This window comes from Neoarius graeffei, chromosome 17 (assembly GCF_027579695.1).
Source record: "Neoarius graeffei isolate fNeoGra1 chromosome 17, fNeoGra1.pri, whole genome shotgun sequence".
In the NCBI taxonomy this organism is placed as follows: Eukaryota; Metazoa; Chordata; class Actinopteri; order Siluriformes; family Ariidae; genus Neoarius; species Neoarius graeffei.
Window position 1 is genome coordinate 71,362,852 of NC_083585.1, and position 20,865 is coordinate 71,383,716.

Consider the following 20,865-nt stretch of genomic DNA (forward strand, 5'->3'; position numbering starts at 1 on the left):
AGACATTGAGGCTGGGGAGGGCAGCTCCTCTCAGGTCAGGATCAAGTCTTAGACTCACACTGAGGGGACACCTGCAGTGGAAACACCGGGGATAGTGGCTCAGCTGGGCACTGAGGGGGCATCTGCGGTGAAAACACCCAGAAGTGATGCCGTGACAGAAGATGAGCAAGAGGTAAACACTGTCCCAAATATTCCCCAGCCCAGTCAGGGGGAAATGCCCCAGCAAACCAAACAGGTTAAAGAGACAGAAGCAGTGGGTTTAGAAGGTGAGATGGACCAGGATGAAGAAATGTTAGATGATGATGCCTTTTCAGCTTTAACTGAACTTACTTTCCTTTTCTTATAGTTTTATTTTCCTTTAATTGTTGATACTGCACCCTCTTTCAATACGGGCTTATAGCCAATGCTCCTCAACAGATCAGAGGTCTCGTACGAGTCTTCAATAAAATGTGCAGAGCAGAAGAGAGACCACTTCGTAGGTGCCCAATGTGCCCGTGAACGTCTCGCAAAATGCAACTAACCCTATTCCATTCAATCTCACTGTACATGGCTTATAGACAACTCAGTACTACACACCTCATCACCTATCAGCTCATTTACAACTTGATTTCATGGAATAACTGTTAAATATATTCTGTTAAATATATCCTGTATCCTGGTTCTACCCTGTGCTTAGTTTCCTGTTCTTGAGTTTTGGATCACATTAGTGATAGTTGTTTGTCTTTGTCTGACCATGAACTCAGATCACTATTTTAGATTTGTTTGCCTGAGCTATATCTAGTAAAGGAACTTAGACCTTTGAAATGCTTCACGAGCACAGCTCTCAAAAAGGTTGAAGAAATTGGAGTGTATTGTGCATCAGGATTGTCGGATTGCCCTGACTCCTGCCCCTGTTGACACACGAATGTCACTCAGAACACCTCGCCAGGCTCACTGCGTCATTGCTCGTAGGCTTGCTGAAACAGTTCATGGACCTCTGTTGCCATTTTCCCGAATTTGACACAAAATTTGATGTTTGCTCTCTGCTCAAGTTTGAGGTCCGTAGTAAAATCGTAAATATGCACGTTGTCCCAAAAACACATGTAACACAGGTCCTGATAATGACAGCATGACGTCACACAGTATACTGACTCATGAAAGTTACTGCTCTCTCCTGCTGCACACACTTGACTGTTCTACATTCCATTCATTAGCATTAGGAACAGTCTCTGAACTTTTTGATCATATCTCATATCCTTGTATATAAATTAATCAACAGCACTGAGAATATAGCACAAGCTGCACTGAAAAACCAGTTTATTGTTGACAGTGTCCTGCAAGTGTGTTATCCTCTAAATACAAGAGCATAATTTACACACACTAATTACAATGTTAATACAGTCTTATAGCCAGTGTTGGGGAGTAACGAATTACATGTAACGACGTTACGTAATTTAATTACAAAAAAAGTGTAACTGTAATTCGTTACAGTTACAACAGGAAAATATGTAATTCAGTTACAGTTACTTATGGAAATATTGAGAATTACAATTTTAGTTACATTTGAAAAACAAAAACCTTTGCGACATGAGCAAGGATATTTTTATTGCTTTGCGCATAATTTTGCCGTTTCCCGCCATGGCTCCTTGTCTGTCCTGGGTTTTCCTATCATGTTTGCCAACAGCAGCGCCACTCTGTTTCTGTGCTTGAGCACTAGAGCAGCAAGAAGCGCGCGGTTCGGTTCAGTTCAGCTCAAGCAGCAGTCATGTCAGACGCCTTCAAGCATTGGAAATTTAAGAAGCATTTCATCTACATCACTGAAAATGGCTAAAATTTAACTGTCCAATGCAAGCAGTGTTTGCCGGCCATCAAGAAGTTGTCCACGTCGAAGCAGTCTATGTCAAACCTAAGCAGTGGCGGAACAAGTCAGAGCCGGGCCGGGGGCGGGGCAAATGACCGGGCCCTTTATTAAAGCTTATCATAACATCATTTTAGGCTACAAAATGTCCGCAACTGCGGTGTTTACCAATTTCAACACTACTGGGTGCAACTATGTTATTTAGTACATCAAGTCCTTCAAACGAACATGTAACTCAGAAACAAAAAACATTAGGATACTGTACATGGCTCATAATAAAACATCAATAGCCTATACTGCGCACATTATTTGAAGGGCATACGAATGAGCGCTCAGAGGTTGCAACGGTGACAGGAAGAGTCAGAAATAAAAGGAGGGCGGATTGGCCCGATCAGTCGGAAAACACTCTAGAGGAGGGTTTTCACCATCCACAGTCTGCATGTCAGCTGTAATGTGAGGAGACCGGCTGCTTTCATTTCCAGTGTCCAGCGCGGGTGGGGAGGGGGGCTGTCAAGCACCAGGTCTGGCTCTACCCTGGAGCAGCTCGCAACTGCTGAGTCCCTAACATCACTATACAGCGGAGAGAGAAAAAAGTGGATGAATGTAGCAACTCGTCTAATATCAGGAAAGTAGCCTATATAATTCAGAAAGGAAAAATGATGGCGTATAAGCTCTAAGGGGCTGGGCTAACCAGATTAAAGCCAACGTTATAAGCACATTAAAGCTAACATCGTCTGATTGTTTGAAATTCTAGGCTACCTGTCAGTCTGGCTCCCTGCTAGCAGTATTGGTGGGCCTGAATTGCTGCCAACATTGTTGGGTTCATTTCCATGACCATGAGAACGAACTAAATATGTGTCCAGTTTAAGTAATTTAGCCTTTCCCTGCTCCCTTTTTTCCCTTTCTTTTCGCTTCGCCGCTCCACTTTTATGTTTATATGAACTCATGTTAACTATCGTAGTAAAAATGCTTGTAGCATAGCCAACTCTGTTGACAAGTGACTGATGACGTTGTGGAGAGTGATGACGATTTTACCCAAAATACACTTGGAGACAATATCTTATTAAATTTGCACGCTGTAAAGCAAAACGCGAGAGTGAAAAGCAGGACAGTTATACAAAACATTTTATTCTATATTTTACAGCTGTTAAATCTTGAGTGAATCTTGAGTTCAGTTTTTAGCAACTATGAGGCATAACTCACCCTGACTGTGTCAAGCTATAAGCCCTAACACAACCCCTGAGCTACGGCAACATACATTATCTTACAACATTGTACACGCTTGCGCGCTCGACTATTTGCAACACATTGCAATGATTTTAAGGGGTGCATCAGATAACTCCCCGGGCCCTCACACGGGCCCGGGCATGGGCATGAGCACGACGAATGTAATCTCGAAGGACTGAGTGTAAGCGATATATCGGGCTTATCTCCGGGCCCTCCCACGGGCCCGGGCCGGGGGCGGTTCGCTCTCTCAGCCCCCCCCACGGTCCGCCCCAGAACCTAAGGAAACATTTAGAGGTAAGTGCAACTCACTGGTTTATTTCCGATCAGAAGGCATTCATTTTGAGGTTGTAAGCACATTAACAGCAAGGTAGGCTATGCTGATGAAATATGTTGAACTACCAGCTCTAGAACAACTGACACCCACCTACATACCATCGTTGTTATTAATCCCAGTGGGCAACATAATATAATGATGTACGATTGATTCAATGTCATATATCACAACAACGGTTAAGCACACATGTCGTTTCCCTAGTTAGCTACGTGCTAGGCTACTACCATTCACTTGAATGTGTTTATTGTTTATTGTATTTTTTTGTAATCAACATTCCATTGACTCTTAAATGTTCAATGACTGACTACCCATCGTCAGTCTTAATTCTTGATGGACTGTATTGTGCCATGTTTCATTTTACAAGCAAAGAGAAAAACAAGAAAAATAAAATGTGATGTAAAAGTCTCACTTTGGTTATTTATTACTAGATTAAAGTAGAACAATTCGTTGTCATTGCACATGTATGAAGTAATGAAATGCAGTTTGGCATCTAATCAAGTGCAACACGTGCAGACTGCACATAATGCAGTATTTAGAGACAAAATGCCGTTATTTACAGCTAGTGTAAGTAAAGATGGTTATATGTGCAGAGCATATATGCGCAGAGTATGTACAATGTAGTTATGGCAGTACAATGCACAGGGCAATGAAAAATAGCATGGTATAAATAAATGTGATGAATACAGATGGAATCATTATACAGGTAATCCTATACCACTGTAGATAGGGCTATACAGATGTGAATTGAAGAGGAACACTATATGGATGGTAAGGTGTGGATAGAGGGGAACGAAAGACTGGTCTTTGGGAAGAGTTCAATAAGGTGACCGCTGTGGGAAAGAAGTGGTTTCTGAACCTGCTTGTGTAGTCTGCAAACTGTGAAAATGGTAGAGCCTAGGGGAGGAACAGAAGAGTATGGCCCCTATGACAGGAGTCTGAGAATCACATGCACGGTGCAAGCATCTCTTATGGACCTCCTGTGATTGCTTGTCAGCAATTCCCTCTCAGCTTAGTACTGCTTTAAGGTTCACACTGTCGGTTTTCAAAAATTAAATGGTGAACATGGGTCAATATTCATTAAAACCTTAAAGTAATTAAAAAGTAATCCAAAAGTAACTAGTTACATTACTTTTTAAAAGTAATTGAAAAAGTTACACTACAATTACATTTTAAACAAGGTAACTTGTAACTGTAACGAATTACATTTTTAAAGTAACTTACCCAACACTGCTTATAGCACAAAGTCTCTAAGACCTGAAACTGAAATCTGTATTTCCTGAAATTAGGTACAAAAATCGACTATAAAATATATTATTCGATCACTTGATCGATTGGTTAATAATAGAAGAACATCACTGAAACCCTAAAACACTAAATACAAAGACTTGTTGCTATAAATTAACTTAATGAATGATAGATAATGAATTATAAATTATTAATTGATAAACTTAATGAATAATAAAATGTCATTTCTGTAATAAAGTGTAAAAGTGTGAAGTTCAGTCAGAACGTCAGCATGACGATCTTCAGCTCTGAGATGAGCTGCCTCCTGAATCCACACACAGATTTTGCAGGTAGCCTTCAGCCTGCAGGATGTGCTGGGTCCATTCCTCACACAGTTCATCTACACTCGGCCCTGAGCCGCCCAGCTCCACAGGGAGGATGGACTGAGGGAAGAACTGAGAGAGGCTCGTCGTGTACATGCTGCTGTGGAAGTGAATCTACAGCACAAACACACTTTTATTATAAACACCTTTTCATTTACAATCACTCATAACTTCATGCTAAAACCATAAACACAGTGACTGGGCATCTATCAGATTTGGGAAGAAAAGTACTACATAATCAGCATTTAAGTCTTCTTTGTTAAATTAGTGTATTTGTGAAATTTCCACAGATGGGCCACACAGTAACAGTGAAGTTCTAAATAAGGTTCTTCTTCACCCCACCTAACCAGTGAGAATCACTTGGACACCTTTAAATGCACATAGAGACCTTCAACGCCAATTGTGTTTGGTGCCAGCACCCTATCAGAAAGAGATCATCACCACGGGCACTAATACGCTGGGGAGCAATATAGTGCCACAGGGCTATGGGGAATCTGCCCCTGGTGTAAGATCAGTGTCATGCTCTGCCCCGCACATCCACTCCGGAGATTACGGATCTCTCACGCCAGCGCTGATCCGGATCCAGGACAGCAATTCCTTCTCCCCTGAACTCACTTCTTGGTTTTCACTGCTGCTTATTTAAAGGCCATTCTCAGACTGTTTTTGCCAGAACATCTTGTTTGCTTCTCTAGCCATTTCTGTGCCTCTCTTGCTCCTCATGGTTTTTCACTCTAGCGATTTTCTCTTGTCCATGGTTTTTGCACTAGCGTTTTTCTGGTTCTTGGTTTTTTGCACTAAGGGATATTTCTAGTTCATGGTTTTTGCACTAAGGGTTTTCTGGTTCATGGTTTCTTGCACTAAGGGTCTTTTCTTGTTTATGTTTTTTTGCACTAGCATATTTGTCTTTGCCTGTCTCATGTTTTTGTCAAGTTGTTTGTTCTCATTTTGCCCAGACTGTTTTTGCTATTTGTTTTTCATCCTGTTTATCTTTTGCCACACTCTTTCTTCCCTGTATAAATCATCTTATTTATTGGATTACTGTCTGTGTTCTGTTTTTGGATCCTAACTTCACCATACCTCCACCAGCCCTAACAGTATGTTCTGGCCAACATGGATCCAGTGGAACTTGCCCATCTGAGATCGGCCATCCAGCAGCAAGGGACTCTCCTCAGGACCAACCAACAAGACCTACAACAAATTACCCAGAACCTCACCACCCTGTCCAATGCACTCAACCTTCTCACCATGCAGATGCAGCACTGTCAAGCCATGCCTACCCCTGCTCAGCCGTCTCCTATTTCAGCTCCTGCCACCACCTTTCTCCACGAACTGAGACTTCCAGCACCTCAGCCCTACAATGGCGAACCAGGTACTTGCAGATTGTTTTTGTCTCAATGTTCGCTGATCCTAGAACTGCAACCTCTGGCCTTCCCCACAGAATGCTCCCGGGTAGCATATACAATAACCCTCCTCACTGGCAAGGCCAGAGAGTGGGGAACAGCGGTCTGGGATGCAAATGCACCCTTTTGTTCCAGTTTCAAGGATTTCTCCGAGGAGATGAGGCGAACTTTTGATTGCTTTCTGTCCAGCCGGGAGGCGGCCAGAGAGTTCATGGAGCTGTGGCAGGGGTCGCGGTCTACCTTGGATTAAGCCATCAAGTTCCGGACGTTGGCGGCTTCATGCAATTGGAACGAGATCGCCCAGATCGACATGTTCCTGCAAGGCTTGCCCGACGCTATCAAGGATGAGTTGGTATCGCAGGAACTGCCGTCAGACCTCCCCAGCCTCAAGGACCTCGCCAACCACATCGACGCTCAGATCCAGCAATGGAGGAGAGAAAAGAACTGCCCCAGATTCACCTCCTTTCCACCTCCCGCCGTGTCCGTCGAACCCATGCAGGTAGACCGGGTTCGGGTGTCAGCGGAGGAACAACATCACCAGTGGAGTACGGGGGCCTGCTTCTACTGCGGTCAGCTGGGACACATCTGCCAAGCCTGCCCACTAAAAGGACGAGCCCACCAGTGAATCAAGGGGCCCTAGTGGGCAATGCTCAGAACCAGTCCCCCACTAATCGTCCGTTACTTCCTGTCATCATTATTTGTGACAACCAGTATCACCACCTCCAGGCCCTCGTCGACTCAGGGGTGGACAGGAACCTGATCTGCTCCGCCACTGCCAAGCATCTGGGAATCCTGCTACTTGCTCTTGATGTCCCTCTCACTGTCCTGACACTCAATGGCACCGGCTTGACCAGCATCACCCACCTTACCACCCCGCTCACCCTAAGGATTTCTGGTAACCACTCAGAAACCATCCAGCTTCACGTCATGAACAACCCCCATGTACCCATCATCCTAGGATTACCATGGTTAATGCAGCACAACCCCCACCTTAACTGGGCTGACAACACCATCCTAGGCTGGAGCCAGTCCTGGCTAGCCTCCTGTCTGAACACCGCTCTGCCTCCTGCCAAACCACCGCAGCCTTCAGCCAGCGTGTTCCCCGACCTCTCTCACGTGCCTTTGGAATACCTGGATCTCAAACTTGTTTTCAGCAAGACCCGAGCAGTGTCCCTCCCTCCTCACAGACCCTATGACTGTGGAATTGACCTCCTACCTGGGACAGCACCACCCAAAGGATGACTCTACTCTCTCTCTTCCATTGAAAGGCAAGCCCTGGAGAAATACATTTCTGAATCTTTGGCAGCTGGGATCATCCATCCTTCCTCTTCCCCAGCAGGGGCAGGATTCTTCTTTGTGGAAAAGAAGGACAAGTCACTCTGCCCCTGCATTGACTATTGGGGTCTCAACGCCATCACGGTCAAGAACCGCTACCCACTACCGCTCATGACCACAGCCTTTGAACTACTCCAGGGAGCCAAGGTATTCACCAAGTATTACAAGATGGTGCCGCAAGAGTGGCAGCTAGTTACAGTAACTCCGAGCGTGTTTATGTGTTTTGGAATGTTTTTTTTACTTTTTTCGTGTTTCTTTTTGCACTAGTCTCAGTCGAAACTGTGCACCTCGAGATGTACTACTCATGAGACTGTGCATTTATATTTTTCTCTTTTTCTTTCTGGGGCTAGTTAAATCAGCATCAGCGGACCCTTTTAGCCACGGCTCCATTGTTTACACTCAGGAGCAGCTGTTAGCACTGCGCAACACCAAGGTACTCCCTGTGGAAAGACCAATGATCCCCGCAGAATTAAGGAGAAGGAGAAGGCAATGCAGAGCTGGAATGAAGTGCCAGGAGAAGAAAAGATGGTATAAACCATGTATACCGTCTGTCATCATGGGAAACGTAAGATCTCTCCCTAATAAGATGGATGAGCTAGTGGTGCTAACCAGGCTGCAGAGGGAGTACCAGGAGTGTAGCCTTATGTGCTTCACAGAGACTTGGCTGAATGAACTCTCACCGGACTCACACGTCACTCTGGACGGATTTCAACTCGTGAGAGTGGACAGGAAAGCCAAGGAGAGCGGTAAGAGGAAAGGAGGGATTATAGCGATGTTTGTGAATGACAGATGGTGTAACCCGGGGCACATCAGGGTAAAGGAGCAGTATTGCAGTAAAAACATTGAACTGCTAGCGGTTAGCATTTGGCCATATTACCTCCCGAGGGAATTCTCGCACGTTATCGCGATAACTGTGTACATCCCCCTGGCGGCCGATGCTGCTGCAGCCTGTGAGCCCTTACACACTACAGTGTCAAAGCTTCAGACATCGCACCCCCAGTCCCTGCTACTAATCTCCGGTGACTTCAATCATGCTTCCCTGTCCTCCACTCTCCCAACCTTCACTCAGTATGTGAAATACCACACCAGAGACAAGAGAACTTTGGAGTTAATGTATGTTAACACCAAGGATGCATATAGTTCATCACCCCTCCCCCCGTTGGGCCGTTCTGACCACAATCTGGTTCACTTGTCCCCTACATCTTGCTCCTCCTACTCAAGCGAGTAGGACGCTTCTTTGCTTTGCTCCTGCTTTCCTAATCTTTATTTCTATACTTTACTTTCTCATTGAATTTCCACTTTTTTTTTTCTTCTCTTTTCTTCATCTTTATAAGCTTTTAAATTTAATTTTAATTTCCATTTTTTTTTTTAAAATGCCAGGAAGCAAAAAATCCTGCAGAAAATGCATGGAATTAGAACAGAGGATTTCTATTCTGGAATCAAAGATTAATGCTCTGCCAAAGATGGACGAATTAAAAGCGATATCTCAGGAAAGGAGTACAGAAACAGTGGCTGTGAATGCAGAGATTGCGCTCCGACAGACTGAGGACATTGCAGACCAAGTGGAAGAATTCATAACTCAAGCTGTACAAAATGTGAGTACTGAAAACTGGCAAATGATGGGTGCTAAGCCTAAAAACAAAAACAGAAGAGTAATTACTTCAACACCAGCTCGTTCTACAAATTACAATAGGATCTACAATCCTATGGAAAATCCACAGCCCATAAAGCTTCAGAACAAATTTGAATGCCTCAGGGATGTGGAAGAGGATTTGTCAAGTGGACAAACACATAGTAAAAAGAGATCGCACCAAGATCGAAGAGCTGTGAGAAGAGGCAAAAAGCAGCTCGTAACACCACCTGATCCCACAACCCTTGTTCTTGGTGATTCCACTGTAAGACAATTAAAAGTTTATGAGATGATTATTTGTTGTCTTCCAAATGCATCCATCTCTGACACCAAAGACAGAATTTTGAAACTCATGTCCGAGCATAAAACGATTAAGCGTATCGTTGTACATGTGGGAGCAAACGATGTTTTCAGAGAACAGCTGTTTGTCCAAGATGATTTCAGAAAACTTTTTTCTGAGCTCTATAAGACTGGAATTCAATCTTTTATCAGTGGCCCACTCCCAGCGAGAGGAAGTTTTGCTTTTTCTCGACTCTTCAGTCTTAACACCTGGCTTGGAAAAACTTGTTCTTCATTTGGTATGAATTTCATAGACAATTTTAATCTTTTTTGGAATCGCAAAGAATTCTACAAGCCAAATAGCACTGAACTCAGCTGGATTGGAGCCAGAGTCTTAGCAGACCACTACAAACTTGCAATCTTTTCTCAGCCAGCACCGAGGAAAACAGTTGATAAGATGTCACAGACTGACATAGTTACAAAGCCTAAACAATCATCTTTGCAAGTCGTCATCAAGGACACACAAACATCTGACTTGCAGGCCTCCCAACATTCAAGGACAGACGACTCCACTTCTCCTCGGATGGATTTCCCAAATAGCATGAAAAAATTGCTTCCTATGGCTACACTCTCTTTTTCCAGTCCAAATTTCTCACGACAAGCAGTGTACCCAGTTCATCAAAATTGTGTTCGTCCAGGACTTTCAGCTGGCTACAAATCTTTTTCACAATCCAAAAGATACATGTCATCTCCAGTCCTTTCACCCTCAAACCAAATGGAACATTTAGAAAGTCTTGTTTGATGTACTCTGGGTCCCTGCAAATGGATGTAGAAAAAAGCAGGGATCCGATGTTGACACTATTCCTGTGTTGATAAGAAACAGAAAACATAGAGCACATTTAACCCTGGGGGTGAACCAATCTAATCTCCTTCCTGTTTTAAAACAGCATCAGAGTGCACAACCAAATATTACTGTAAAACTAGCCCTTCTGAACATTAGATCACTTTTAAACAAGTCATTTTTAATTAATGATCTTATTTGTAAACACAATCTTGATTTTTTGCTTCTAACTGAAACCTGGCTGGATCAAGCAAATAGTGCTACCACCCTTATCGAAGCAGCTCCCCCAAATTTTAATTTTTTGAATGTTACCCGACAAGGGAAAGGTGGAGGGATCGCAAATATATTCAAAGTCTCTTTTCAATGTAAACAATCCTCACTTGGTGATTTTATGTCCTTTGAACACTTATGTGCACTTGTTACATGCTCTCCTAACATATTATTATTAACTATTTACAGGCCTCCAAGACATTCAGCCAAAGTCTTTCTTGAAGAGTTTGGTGAATTGTTATCAGTCATTTGCTTAGAGTTTGATTGTCTTATTATATCTGGGGATTTTAACTTGCATGTAGATAATACTGATAACATTTATGCCAAAGAACTATTTGCAATTATTGATAACTTTAACCTAGTACAACATGTACAGGGACCGACCCACTCTCGTGGTCATACTCTTGACCTCGTCATCACAAAGGGTCTTACTGTTTCTTATACTGTTGTTGACCTGGCCTTATCTGATCATTTCTGTGTTTTCTTTGAAGTTTCTATGTCTCCTCACATTCAGAATAGCTCAACGACTATAGGCAGGAGAGTCATAAACGACAACACATGTGCTCTTTTTAAGCAAGCTCTCTCTCAGAACTCAACCAAAATGTCAGACTCTGTAGATGATTTACTGGAATTTTTTAATTTAAATATGACCCAAATTATGGATGATATTGCTCCATTCAAAATAAAAGAGTCAATGATAAGCAGAAAGCACCATGGAAGCAGTACCCGGCTGTTAAACTGCTAAAGAGAGAATGTAGAAAGACTGAAAGAAAATGGCGCAAATCTAAACTTCACATCCATTATCAAATCCATAAAGAGATGCTTTGTAATTATAATTATGAAATTCGTAAAGCAAGACAGTCTTTCTTCTCCAATATCATCAGCAGGAATATGAACAATGCCCGTGTGCTATTTTCAACAGTAGAGAAGCTAACTAATCCCCCACCACAATTAGCACCTGAACTTCTCTCAGTTAATAAATGCAATGAGTTTGCATCCTTCTTCAAAGGTAAAATTGATAAAATACGGCAGAATATTTCTCATAATATATCTCAGTTGCAAAAAATTGAAAAACTGCAATCACCAATGACACAGATAGATAACTTCAACACAATGTCAGAATTTTGTTTAATTGATTATGAGACTCTTGAAAAAACTGTACAAAATCTCAGTTCCTCAACATCTGAACTGGACATTCTGCCCACCAACTTTTTTAAGTCTGTTCTTCATCTTATAATTACAGATGTGCTTCAAATTATAAATACATCCTTGGAGACTGGTGTTGTTCCTGTGTCCCTAAAAAAAGCTGTTGTAAAGCCCCTTCTTAAAAAAAATAATCTGGATCCTTCAGTGTTAAATAATTACAGGCCAATATCAAATCTACCATTTATCGGGAAAATCCTGGAAAAAATTGTCTTCAATCAATTAACTGCCTTCTTGATATCAAACAGCCATTTTGATAATTTTCAGTCAGGATTTCATGCCAATCATAGCACTGAAACAGCACTGATTAAAGTTATAAATGACATACGTCTTAATACTGATGCAGGCAAAACATCGGTCCTGGTATTACTGGACCTCAGTGCAGCTTTTGATACTGTTGATCACAACATACTGCTATATCGACTTGAACACTGGGTTGGATTGACTGGTAAAGTTATCAATTGGTTAAAATCATACTTAAAAGATAGAAGCTTCTTTGTTACCCTGGGAAATTGTTCCTCAACGTCAATGCCCTTGACCTGTGGTGTCCCCCAGGGGTCGATTCTTGGACCATTACTTTTCAACCTTTATATGCTCCCACTTGGGCAAATTATCAATAAAAATTCAATTTTGTATCACTGCTATGCAGATGATACCCAAATTTATTTTGCTCTATCACCAAATGATTATGCCCCCCTTGAATGTCTCTACCAGTGTATCGATCAAATCAATAGCTGGATGTCACAAAATTTTCTTCAGCTGAACACAGATAAAACAGAAATAATTCTATTTGGAAAAAAAGATGAAAGACTCAGGATTACCACTATTCTTGACACAAAAGGGATTAAAACTAAAGAAATGGTTAAAAATCTTGGTGTTTTCATTGACAGCGAGCTAAACTTTGACAGTCACATGAAAGCAATCACTAAAACGGCATTTTATCACCTAAAAAACATTTCCAAACTAAGAGGACTTATGTCAAAACATGATCTGGAAAAACTAATACATGCCTTCATCTCTAGTAGGGTTGATTACTGCAATGGCCTTTTCACAGGCCTGCCAAAAAAGACCATCAAACGACTTCAGCTTGTTCAAAATGCAGCGGCGAGGGTTCTCACACGAACAAAAAGAACAGAGCACATTACTCCAATTCTAATGCCGCTTTTCCACTACAAACGCGGCTGAGCCGTGCCGTGCTGAGTCGAGCTGAGTCGAGCTGAGCGGGGCTGCTGGAGTTGCATTTCGACTACAACCGCGCTGAACCGTGCTGGCTGGAAGTGGGTGGACACATTGGGTGGAGTTAGCGAAAGTGGGTGGACGTCACGTGATGTCGTTAAGCAGCGCAAACAGTGACATCAGTGACAGTGGCGGAACAAGTCAGAGCCGGGCCGGGGGCGGGGCAAATGACCGGGCCCTTTATTAAAGCTTATCATAACATCATTTTAGGCTACAAAATGTCCGCAACTGCGGTGTTTACCAATTTCAACACTACCGGGTGCAACTATGTTATTTAGTACATCAAGTCCTTCAAACGAACATGTAACTCAGAAACAAAAAACATTAGGATACTGTACATGGCTCATAATAAAACATCAATAGCCTATACTGCGCACATTATTTGAAGGGCATACGAATGAGCGCTCAGAGGTTGCAACGCTGACAGGAAGAGTCAGAAATAAAAGGAGGGCGGTGCAAACCTCACTGAATGCACTGTGTTTACCAATTTCAACACTACGGGGTGCAACTATGTTATTTTGTACATTAAGTCCTTCAAACGAACATGTAACTCAGAAACAAAAAAACATTAGGTGACATACTGTACATGGGTCATAATCAGTGATGGGAATAACGGCGTTAGAAATAACGGCGTTACTAACGGCATTACTTTTTTTAGTAACGAGTAATCTAACTAATTACTTTTTACATCGTTATAACGCCGTTCCCATTACTTACAATAAAATACTATGCGTTACTTTATTAAAGCTGTTCTCATCTGGCACGCTGCTCGTTCAGCCTTTCTTTACTCTGCTTTAGTGTGGGGCGGGGAGACACGAGACAACGGCACAGTAAGCCAATCAGAGTAGATTTGGACAACATACGTAGGTAGGCCACGCCTACTGCACTACTGCGCACGCTTTCAATCGGAAGCGCCAGCGATGGCGAGCGGTCAGCCCAGCACTGCGCTTTCACACTGGAAATACAGCCAGGACTTTTCATTACTTGAAATAAAAGGCAAGAGTGTTTACGTGCAATGCACATTATGTCGAGGAACAAAGCGTTTGTCCTCGTCAGTGGCCAGTAATTAGTAACATAATTTTAATAACTACAAAAATATATTACATTTGATAGATGTCTTATCTCACATTGTCCCACAAAAATATTAATATAGTGTAGATAATGTTACTAACTGGTTCTGTTAAGTGTCCATTTCAGTCATTAAACACATTTAACATTCACTTTTATTATGATTACACTAATTGAATTTGATTTTTTTTTTTGGGGGGGGGGGGGGGACAAAATGTAACGGAATAATTACTTTCCCTGGTAATTAGTTACTTTTATGACAAAGTAACTCCGTTACTAACTCAGTTACTTTTTGGGAAAAGTAACTAGTAACTGTAACTAATTACTTTTTGAAAGTAACGTGCCCAACACTGGTCATAATAAAACATCAATAGCCTACTGCGCGCATTATTTGAAGGGCATACGACGAGCCTTGCGCTCCGCGAACTCGTCCACGATGCTCTGTATGTCACTGATTCAGTGAGCTTTTAAGCGGTAGTCTCACGACCCGGATAGTAAACAATAAACATGGAGGACATGGAGTCGTTAATGTTGCTGGTCTTGGTGCTGTGGCTTGTTGTCACCGACAATGCCAACAGATACTGACTGGCAAGAGCGTATAGATGAGGCGAGGCGCATAAGGCTTCAGAAATTCTTGTAATTCGTAATTCTTCTCCTTCCGGGTTTGCGGTGTTTACAGATCCCAGCGCGCTCGCGGGGCGTGTGTGGGCATGTGAGGACACTCCTCCTCACCAATCAGTGCACAGGGGAGTGTCTGCTCACGCCCCCAACCTCACTCGGCACGGCTTGGCTCGCTTCAGCCCCACTCCAAAACGGTGCGAGTTTTAGGGGCTAAGCAGGGCTGAAACGAGCTGAGTCGTGCTGGTTTTTGGTAGTCGAAACGCGAGCCGTGTCGGGCTGAAGTGAGCTGAAGCGAGCTGAAGTGAGCTGAAAAAGGGTAGTGGAAAAGGGCCATAAGGTCCCTTCACTGGCTTCCAGTAAGCTACAGAATTGACTTTAAAGCATTGCTGCTGGTGTACAAATCTCTAAATGGTACAGGGCCCAATTACCTCTCTGATATGTTGCAGCGGCCTAACCCAATCAGATCTACCAGATCACAACAGAAAAATTTACTATTAAAACCAGTTGTTAAAACAAAGTGTGGTGAAGCAGCTTTTAGCTACTATGCAGTGCAGCTATGGAACCAACTGCCAGAGGACATTAAAAATGCTCCTGCTGTTGGCAGCTTCAAATCTAGGTTAAAGACCAAGCTGTTTTCAGATGCTTTCTGTTAAATAATTAATATTTTTACATTTTTTATAATCTTGATTTTCTCTGCATGTTTTAAATTTATTTTAACTTTATTCTATTTTATTCTGCTAGTTTTTTTTCCCCTTTCTCTTTCTTTTTCTCCTTTTTTCTTTTTGGCATTTTAATATTTTATTTCTACTATTGTTTAATTCTTATTATTTTCTTTTAATTCTTTTAATTCTTTTAATTAATTATTTTAGAATAAAGATAAAATTATTTTATGTAATTTTATTTATCTATTGTTTACTGTTTTTGTTTTTACTTCTGTAAAGCACATTGAACTGCCATTGTGTATGAAATGTGCTATATAAATAAACTTGCCTTGCCTTGCCTTACATACATACCTATGGTGAATAAACAACCACCCACCAAGAGGTATGTAAGGAGCTGGTCTGAGGAGACCAGTATGGCACTGAGGGACTGCTTTGACACCATGGACTGGGATGTGTTGTGTGAACCTCAAAGGGATGACATTGATAGCCTGACAACCTGCATCATGGATTACATTAATTTCTGTGTTGAAAACACTGTGCCAGTCAGGAAGGTATGGTGTTTTCCCAACAACAAACCCTGGGTGACCTCTGAACTAAAAGCCCTATTAAATGAGGAGAAGAGGGTTTTTAAATCTGGCAACAAGGAGGAGATGAGGACAGTGCAGAGGGAACTGAAGAGGGGGATAAGGAGAGGCAAGGACAACTACAGGAGGAAGCTGGAGGAGCACCTCAAGGGGAGCAACACTGGAAAGGTATGGAGAGGCCTGAAAACCATCTCTGGCCACACAAAGGACAGTGGGAGGGGCCCTGTATCTGGGGGCCAAGACTGGGCAAATGAGTTGAATCTCTTTTTCAACAGATTTGACTGTGCCACCCCACCCTCCCCCACTCACCATAGTCCTGACCGGTCTGTGATATCACTCCACCACCACCCTCTCCCCTCATAATACCTCTGACACCAACAGCTCCCTCCTCACACCACATCACCCCCCTCCGTTCCCTGCCAGACCAATCCACACACTCCACCCCCGACCTCACTCTACAGGACTCGCACCTCGGCTACACCCCTCGCCTCTTCATAACAGCTGATCAGGTGTTGAAGGAGCTGAGGAGGATCAAGACAAGGAAAGCTGCTGGCCCTGATGGTATCAACTCTAGACTGCTTAAGGACTGTGCAGATCAGCTCTGTGGGATTCTTCTGTACATTTTCAACCTGAGCCTCAGTCTGGAGAAAGTTCCACTTCTGTGGAAAACATCATGCATGGTTCCAGTTCCCAAGACTGTGCACCCCAGGGAGCTCAACCACTTTCAGCCAGTAGCTTTAACGTCTCACCTAATGAAGATCATGGAGAGGATTGTTCTCTCCCACCTCCAACACCTGGTGAACAGCGAGATGGACCCCCTGCAGTTTGCATATCGACCAGGCATTGGTGTGGATGACGCTGTCATTTACCTGCTACACCGGTCACTTTTGCACCTGGAGGGCACTGGGAGCACTGTGAGAATCATGTTCTTTGACTTCTCCAGTGCTTTCAACACAATCCAGCCATCACTGCTTAGGGGGAAGCTGGAGGGAGCTGGTGTCGACTGCCACCTGGCTGCATGGATCATCGACTACCTCATTAACAGACCTCAGTATGTGAGGCTCCGCAACTGTGTGTCTGATGTGGTAGTCTGCAGCACAGGAGCTCCACAGGGTACAGTGCTCTCTCCTTTCCTCTTTACACTTTACACATCTGACTTCAGCTACAACATGGACAGCTGCCACCTCCAGAAGTTCTCAGATGATACAGCCATCATTGGACATGTGTCAGAGGGGGACGATCTGGAGTACAGAGAGGTCATAACCAACTTTGTCACCTGGTGCGAACTGAACCACCTGCGCATCAATGCCAGCAAGACAAAGGAGGTGGTGATCGATTTCAGAAGGACGGTTCCTCAAATTGCATCAGTGAACATCCAGGGTTTGGACATTGAGATCGTGGAGGAGTACAAATACCTGGGTGTTCACCTCAACAACAAACTGGACTGGACTAACAACACAGATGTCCTGTACAAGAAGGGCCAAAGTTGTCTCCACCTCTTGAGAAGACTGAGGTCTTTTGGTGTGTGCAGGACACTGCTTAGGACTTTTTATGACTCTGTGGTAGCATCAGCGATTTTCTACACTGTGGTCTGCTGGGGCTGTGGAAGTTCAGAGAGGGACAGGAAGAAACTTAATAAACTGGTCAGAAGGGCTGGCTCAGTCTTGGACTGTCCTCTGGACTCCATTGAGGTGGTGGGTGAGAGGAGGATGTTAGCCAAGCTGACCTCAATCATGGATAACCCCTCTCACCCGCTACATGAGGCTGTGGGGGCTTTAAGCAGCTCTTTTTGTAGTAGACTGCTACACCCATGGTGTAAGAAGGAGAGGTACCACAGGTCATTCATACCTGCTGCTGTCAGACTGTATAACACCCACAACTTGTAACGTAGCACCAATAACCTGTTTGTCATTTAATTTGCACTACTTCACCACTACTACCTCTGCCATCTCTCATCGATACAATTATTATGTGCAATAATATAGACCCTAAACTATTTTTATGCATACTTATATCTATATATATTATTTATGTAAATATGTGTGTGTATATATACAGAGTCTACCTGTAATGTGCAATTTTTCGAGCCTCTCAATAAGTCAATTTTTCTATACTTTTTTCACGGTAGATAATGCAAATAGCCCTCTGTATTTAATCCTTCATTTGTCTAATTTTTATTTCAGTTTTATTTGTTATCTGTTTGACATTTTCTCGCTACTGTAACACGTGAATTTCCCTGATGTGGGATGAATAAAGTGAATCTAATTTAATCTAAGCTAGATCTATGCAATGCATACCATCTCGTCAGGATCAGGGAGGGGGATGAGTGGAAGACGGCCTTTAACACCACCACTGGTCACTACGATTTCGTGGTCCCTTTCAGCCTGACCAATGTGCCCTCAGTCTTCCAGGCACTCGTTAACGACATCTTAAGGGACTTCCTAAACATCTTCGTTTTCGTGTACCTGGATGACATCCTGATCTTCTCCCGCTCCCTGGAGGAACATCGGGGTCACGTCCGGCAGGTCCTCCAGCGCCTGCTAGAGAACAAGTTGTTCGTCAATGCAGAAAAGAGCAAATTTCACCAGAGCTCTGTCTCATTTCTGGGATTCATCATCTCCCGAGCAAGGATCCAGATGGATCCCCTCAAGCTTGAGGCAGTTGCCGATTGGCCCATCCCATCTTCAAGACGAGAGCTCCAGCACTTCCTAGGATTCGCCAACTTCTATAGGCACTTCATTCGCAACTTCAGCACGGTGGCCCGACCTTTCTCAGCCCTGACCTCGACCAAGACCCAATTCAAGTGGGGGGGGGAGGAAGCAGAGAAAGCCTTTTCCAGGCTCAAGCACAGGTTTACCACAGCACCCATTCTCACCATACCTGATCCGACCAAGCAGTTTATTGTCGAGGTCAATGCTTCTGAGTCAGGGGTCAGAGCTATACTATCCCAGATGGCCAGTGATGACAAGGTCCACCCATGCTCCTTCTTCTCCCACTAGCTATCCCCAGCCGAACGGAATTACAACATCGGCGACCGAGAACTACTGGCTGTTAAACTAGCCTTGGAGGAGTGGAGGCACTGGCTCAAGGGGTCGGTGCTCCCCTTCCTAGTCTGGACTGACCATAAGAATCTGGAGTATCTCAAGTCTGCCAAATGCCTTAATTCCCGTCAAGCCTGTTGGTCTCTCTTCTTCTCCTGGTTCAACTTCATGCTCTCCTACCGCCCAGGCTCCAAGAACGGCAAACCCGATGCCCTGTCCAGGATGTTTTCTTCCCACCAAGAGGAGCCTAAGCCACCCGAGACCATCCTTCCTCCATGCTGGCTGGTGGGAGCCACCATTCTAGAGGTTGAGATGCTCATGCAGAGGGCCCTGGAGCAGGTCCCCGGTGAAGGTAACCCCAACAACATTTCTCCTAACCATCTGTTTGTTCCCTGTCCTGTGCGAACCCAGGTGTTGCAGTGGGGTCATGGCTCCAAGCTGGCCTGTCATCTGGGAGCCACCCGAACCCTGGCACTCATCCAGCAGTGCTTTTGGTGGCCATCCATCAAGTAGGACATCGAGGAGTTCATGGCAGCATGTGACACATGCTCCCAGAATAAGACAACCAATCAACCCCTTGCTGGCTTGCTAAGAGCCTTCCCGACTCCACATTGACCTTGGTCTCACATCGCCCTGGACTTCGTCACAGGACTCCCCAACTCAGGTGGCAACACATGCATCCTCACTGTCATTGACCGTTTCTCCAAGACCATCCATTTCATTCCTCTGCCCAAGCTCCCCTCAGCCAAAGGACCCGCAGAATTACTTGTCCACTATGTCTTCCGTCTACATGGACTATCCACCGATATCATTTCTGACCGGGGCCCTCAGTTCACTGCACAGTTCTGGAGGGCCTTCTGCAAACTCATCAGGGCCACCTGTAGTCTCACCTCAGGCTTCCACCCACAGACCAATGGCCAGGCAGAACAGGCGAACCAGGCTTTGGAGGTTGCGCTCAGGTGCATGGTGTTCAGGGATGCCAGTTCTTGGAGTAAATACCTACCCTGGATCAAGTATGCTCATAGCACTCTTCCTACATCTGCCACAGGTCTCTCACCCTTCCAGTGCTCCCTAGGTTACCAACCACCACTCTTCCCCAACCAAGAGGAGGAGGTCGCCATGCCCTAAGCCCAGACCTTCATATGCTGCTGCAGGAGGATGTGAGCATTGGCCCAGTGAAAACTCATTTGCTCTGTTCTAGCATCCAAGAGGCAGGCCGACAAACTCCGCTCTAAGGCGCCCACTTACCTGGTGGGGCAACGAATCATGCTCTCCACACGCCATCTGCCACTCAGAACCATTTCCCGCAAGCTGGCTCCCAGGTACCTAGGACCCTTCCTCATCAAAAAGGTAATCAACCCATGTTCCGTCAGAATGGCACTACCACTCACCATGCAACGCATCCACCCCACGTTCCACATGTCACAGCTTAGACCTCTGGTCTCTAGTTCTTTGGTGAAGATCAACTGAACAAGCAAAAAAAGTTTCAATTAAAAAAGTTACTGACAAAACTGAGAAAAGAAAAAAGGGGGAAAAGCTCCTCTCTGTAGAAGGAAATAAAATGGGTAAAGCACTGAGGGTGTCTTTTCTTCTACTGGTGTATTTCTCTGTGTCTCTTTCTCCTTCTTTAACTCTCCTCATGGGAAGTTTAAGGATTAGCTCCTTAAATATAAATGGTTAGATAAGAATA

The 20,865-nt window shown here is 44.0% G+C and overlaps 1 protein-coding gene across 1 annotated transcript in view; it reads right to left on the bottom strand.

Annotated features, from left to right (window-relative positions):
* Nucleotides 1-4,870: 4,870 nt before the first annotated feature.
* The window catches only part of ttpa (tocopherol (alpha) transfer protein), a 38,245-nt gene continuing 22,250 nt past the window's right edge, over nucleotides 4,871-20,865 (bottom strand). The window contains exon 5 of the mRNA XM_060943458.1: nucleotides 4,871-5,119. Within this exon, the coding sequence (XP_060799441.1) occupies nucleotides 4,925-5,119 (195 nt within the window). The 3' untranslated portion in view covers nucleotides 4,871-4,924. The remainder of the gene's footprint in view (nucleotides 5,120-20,865) is intronic.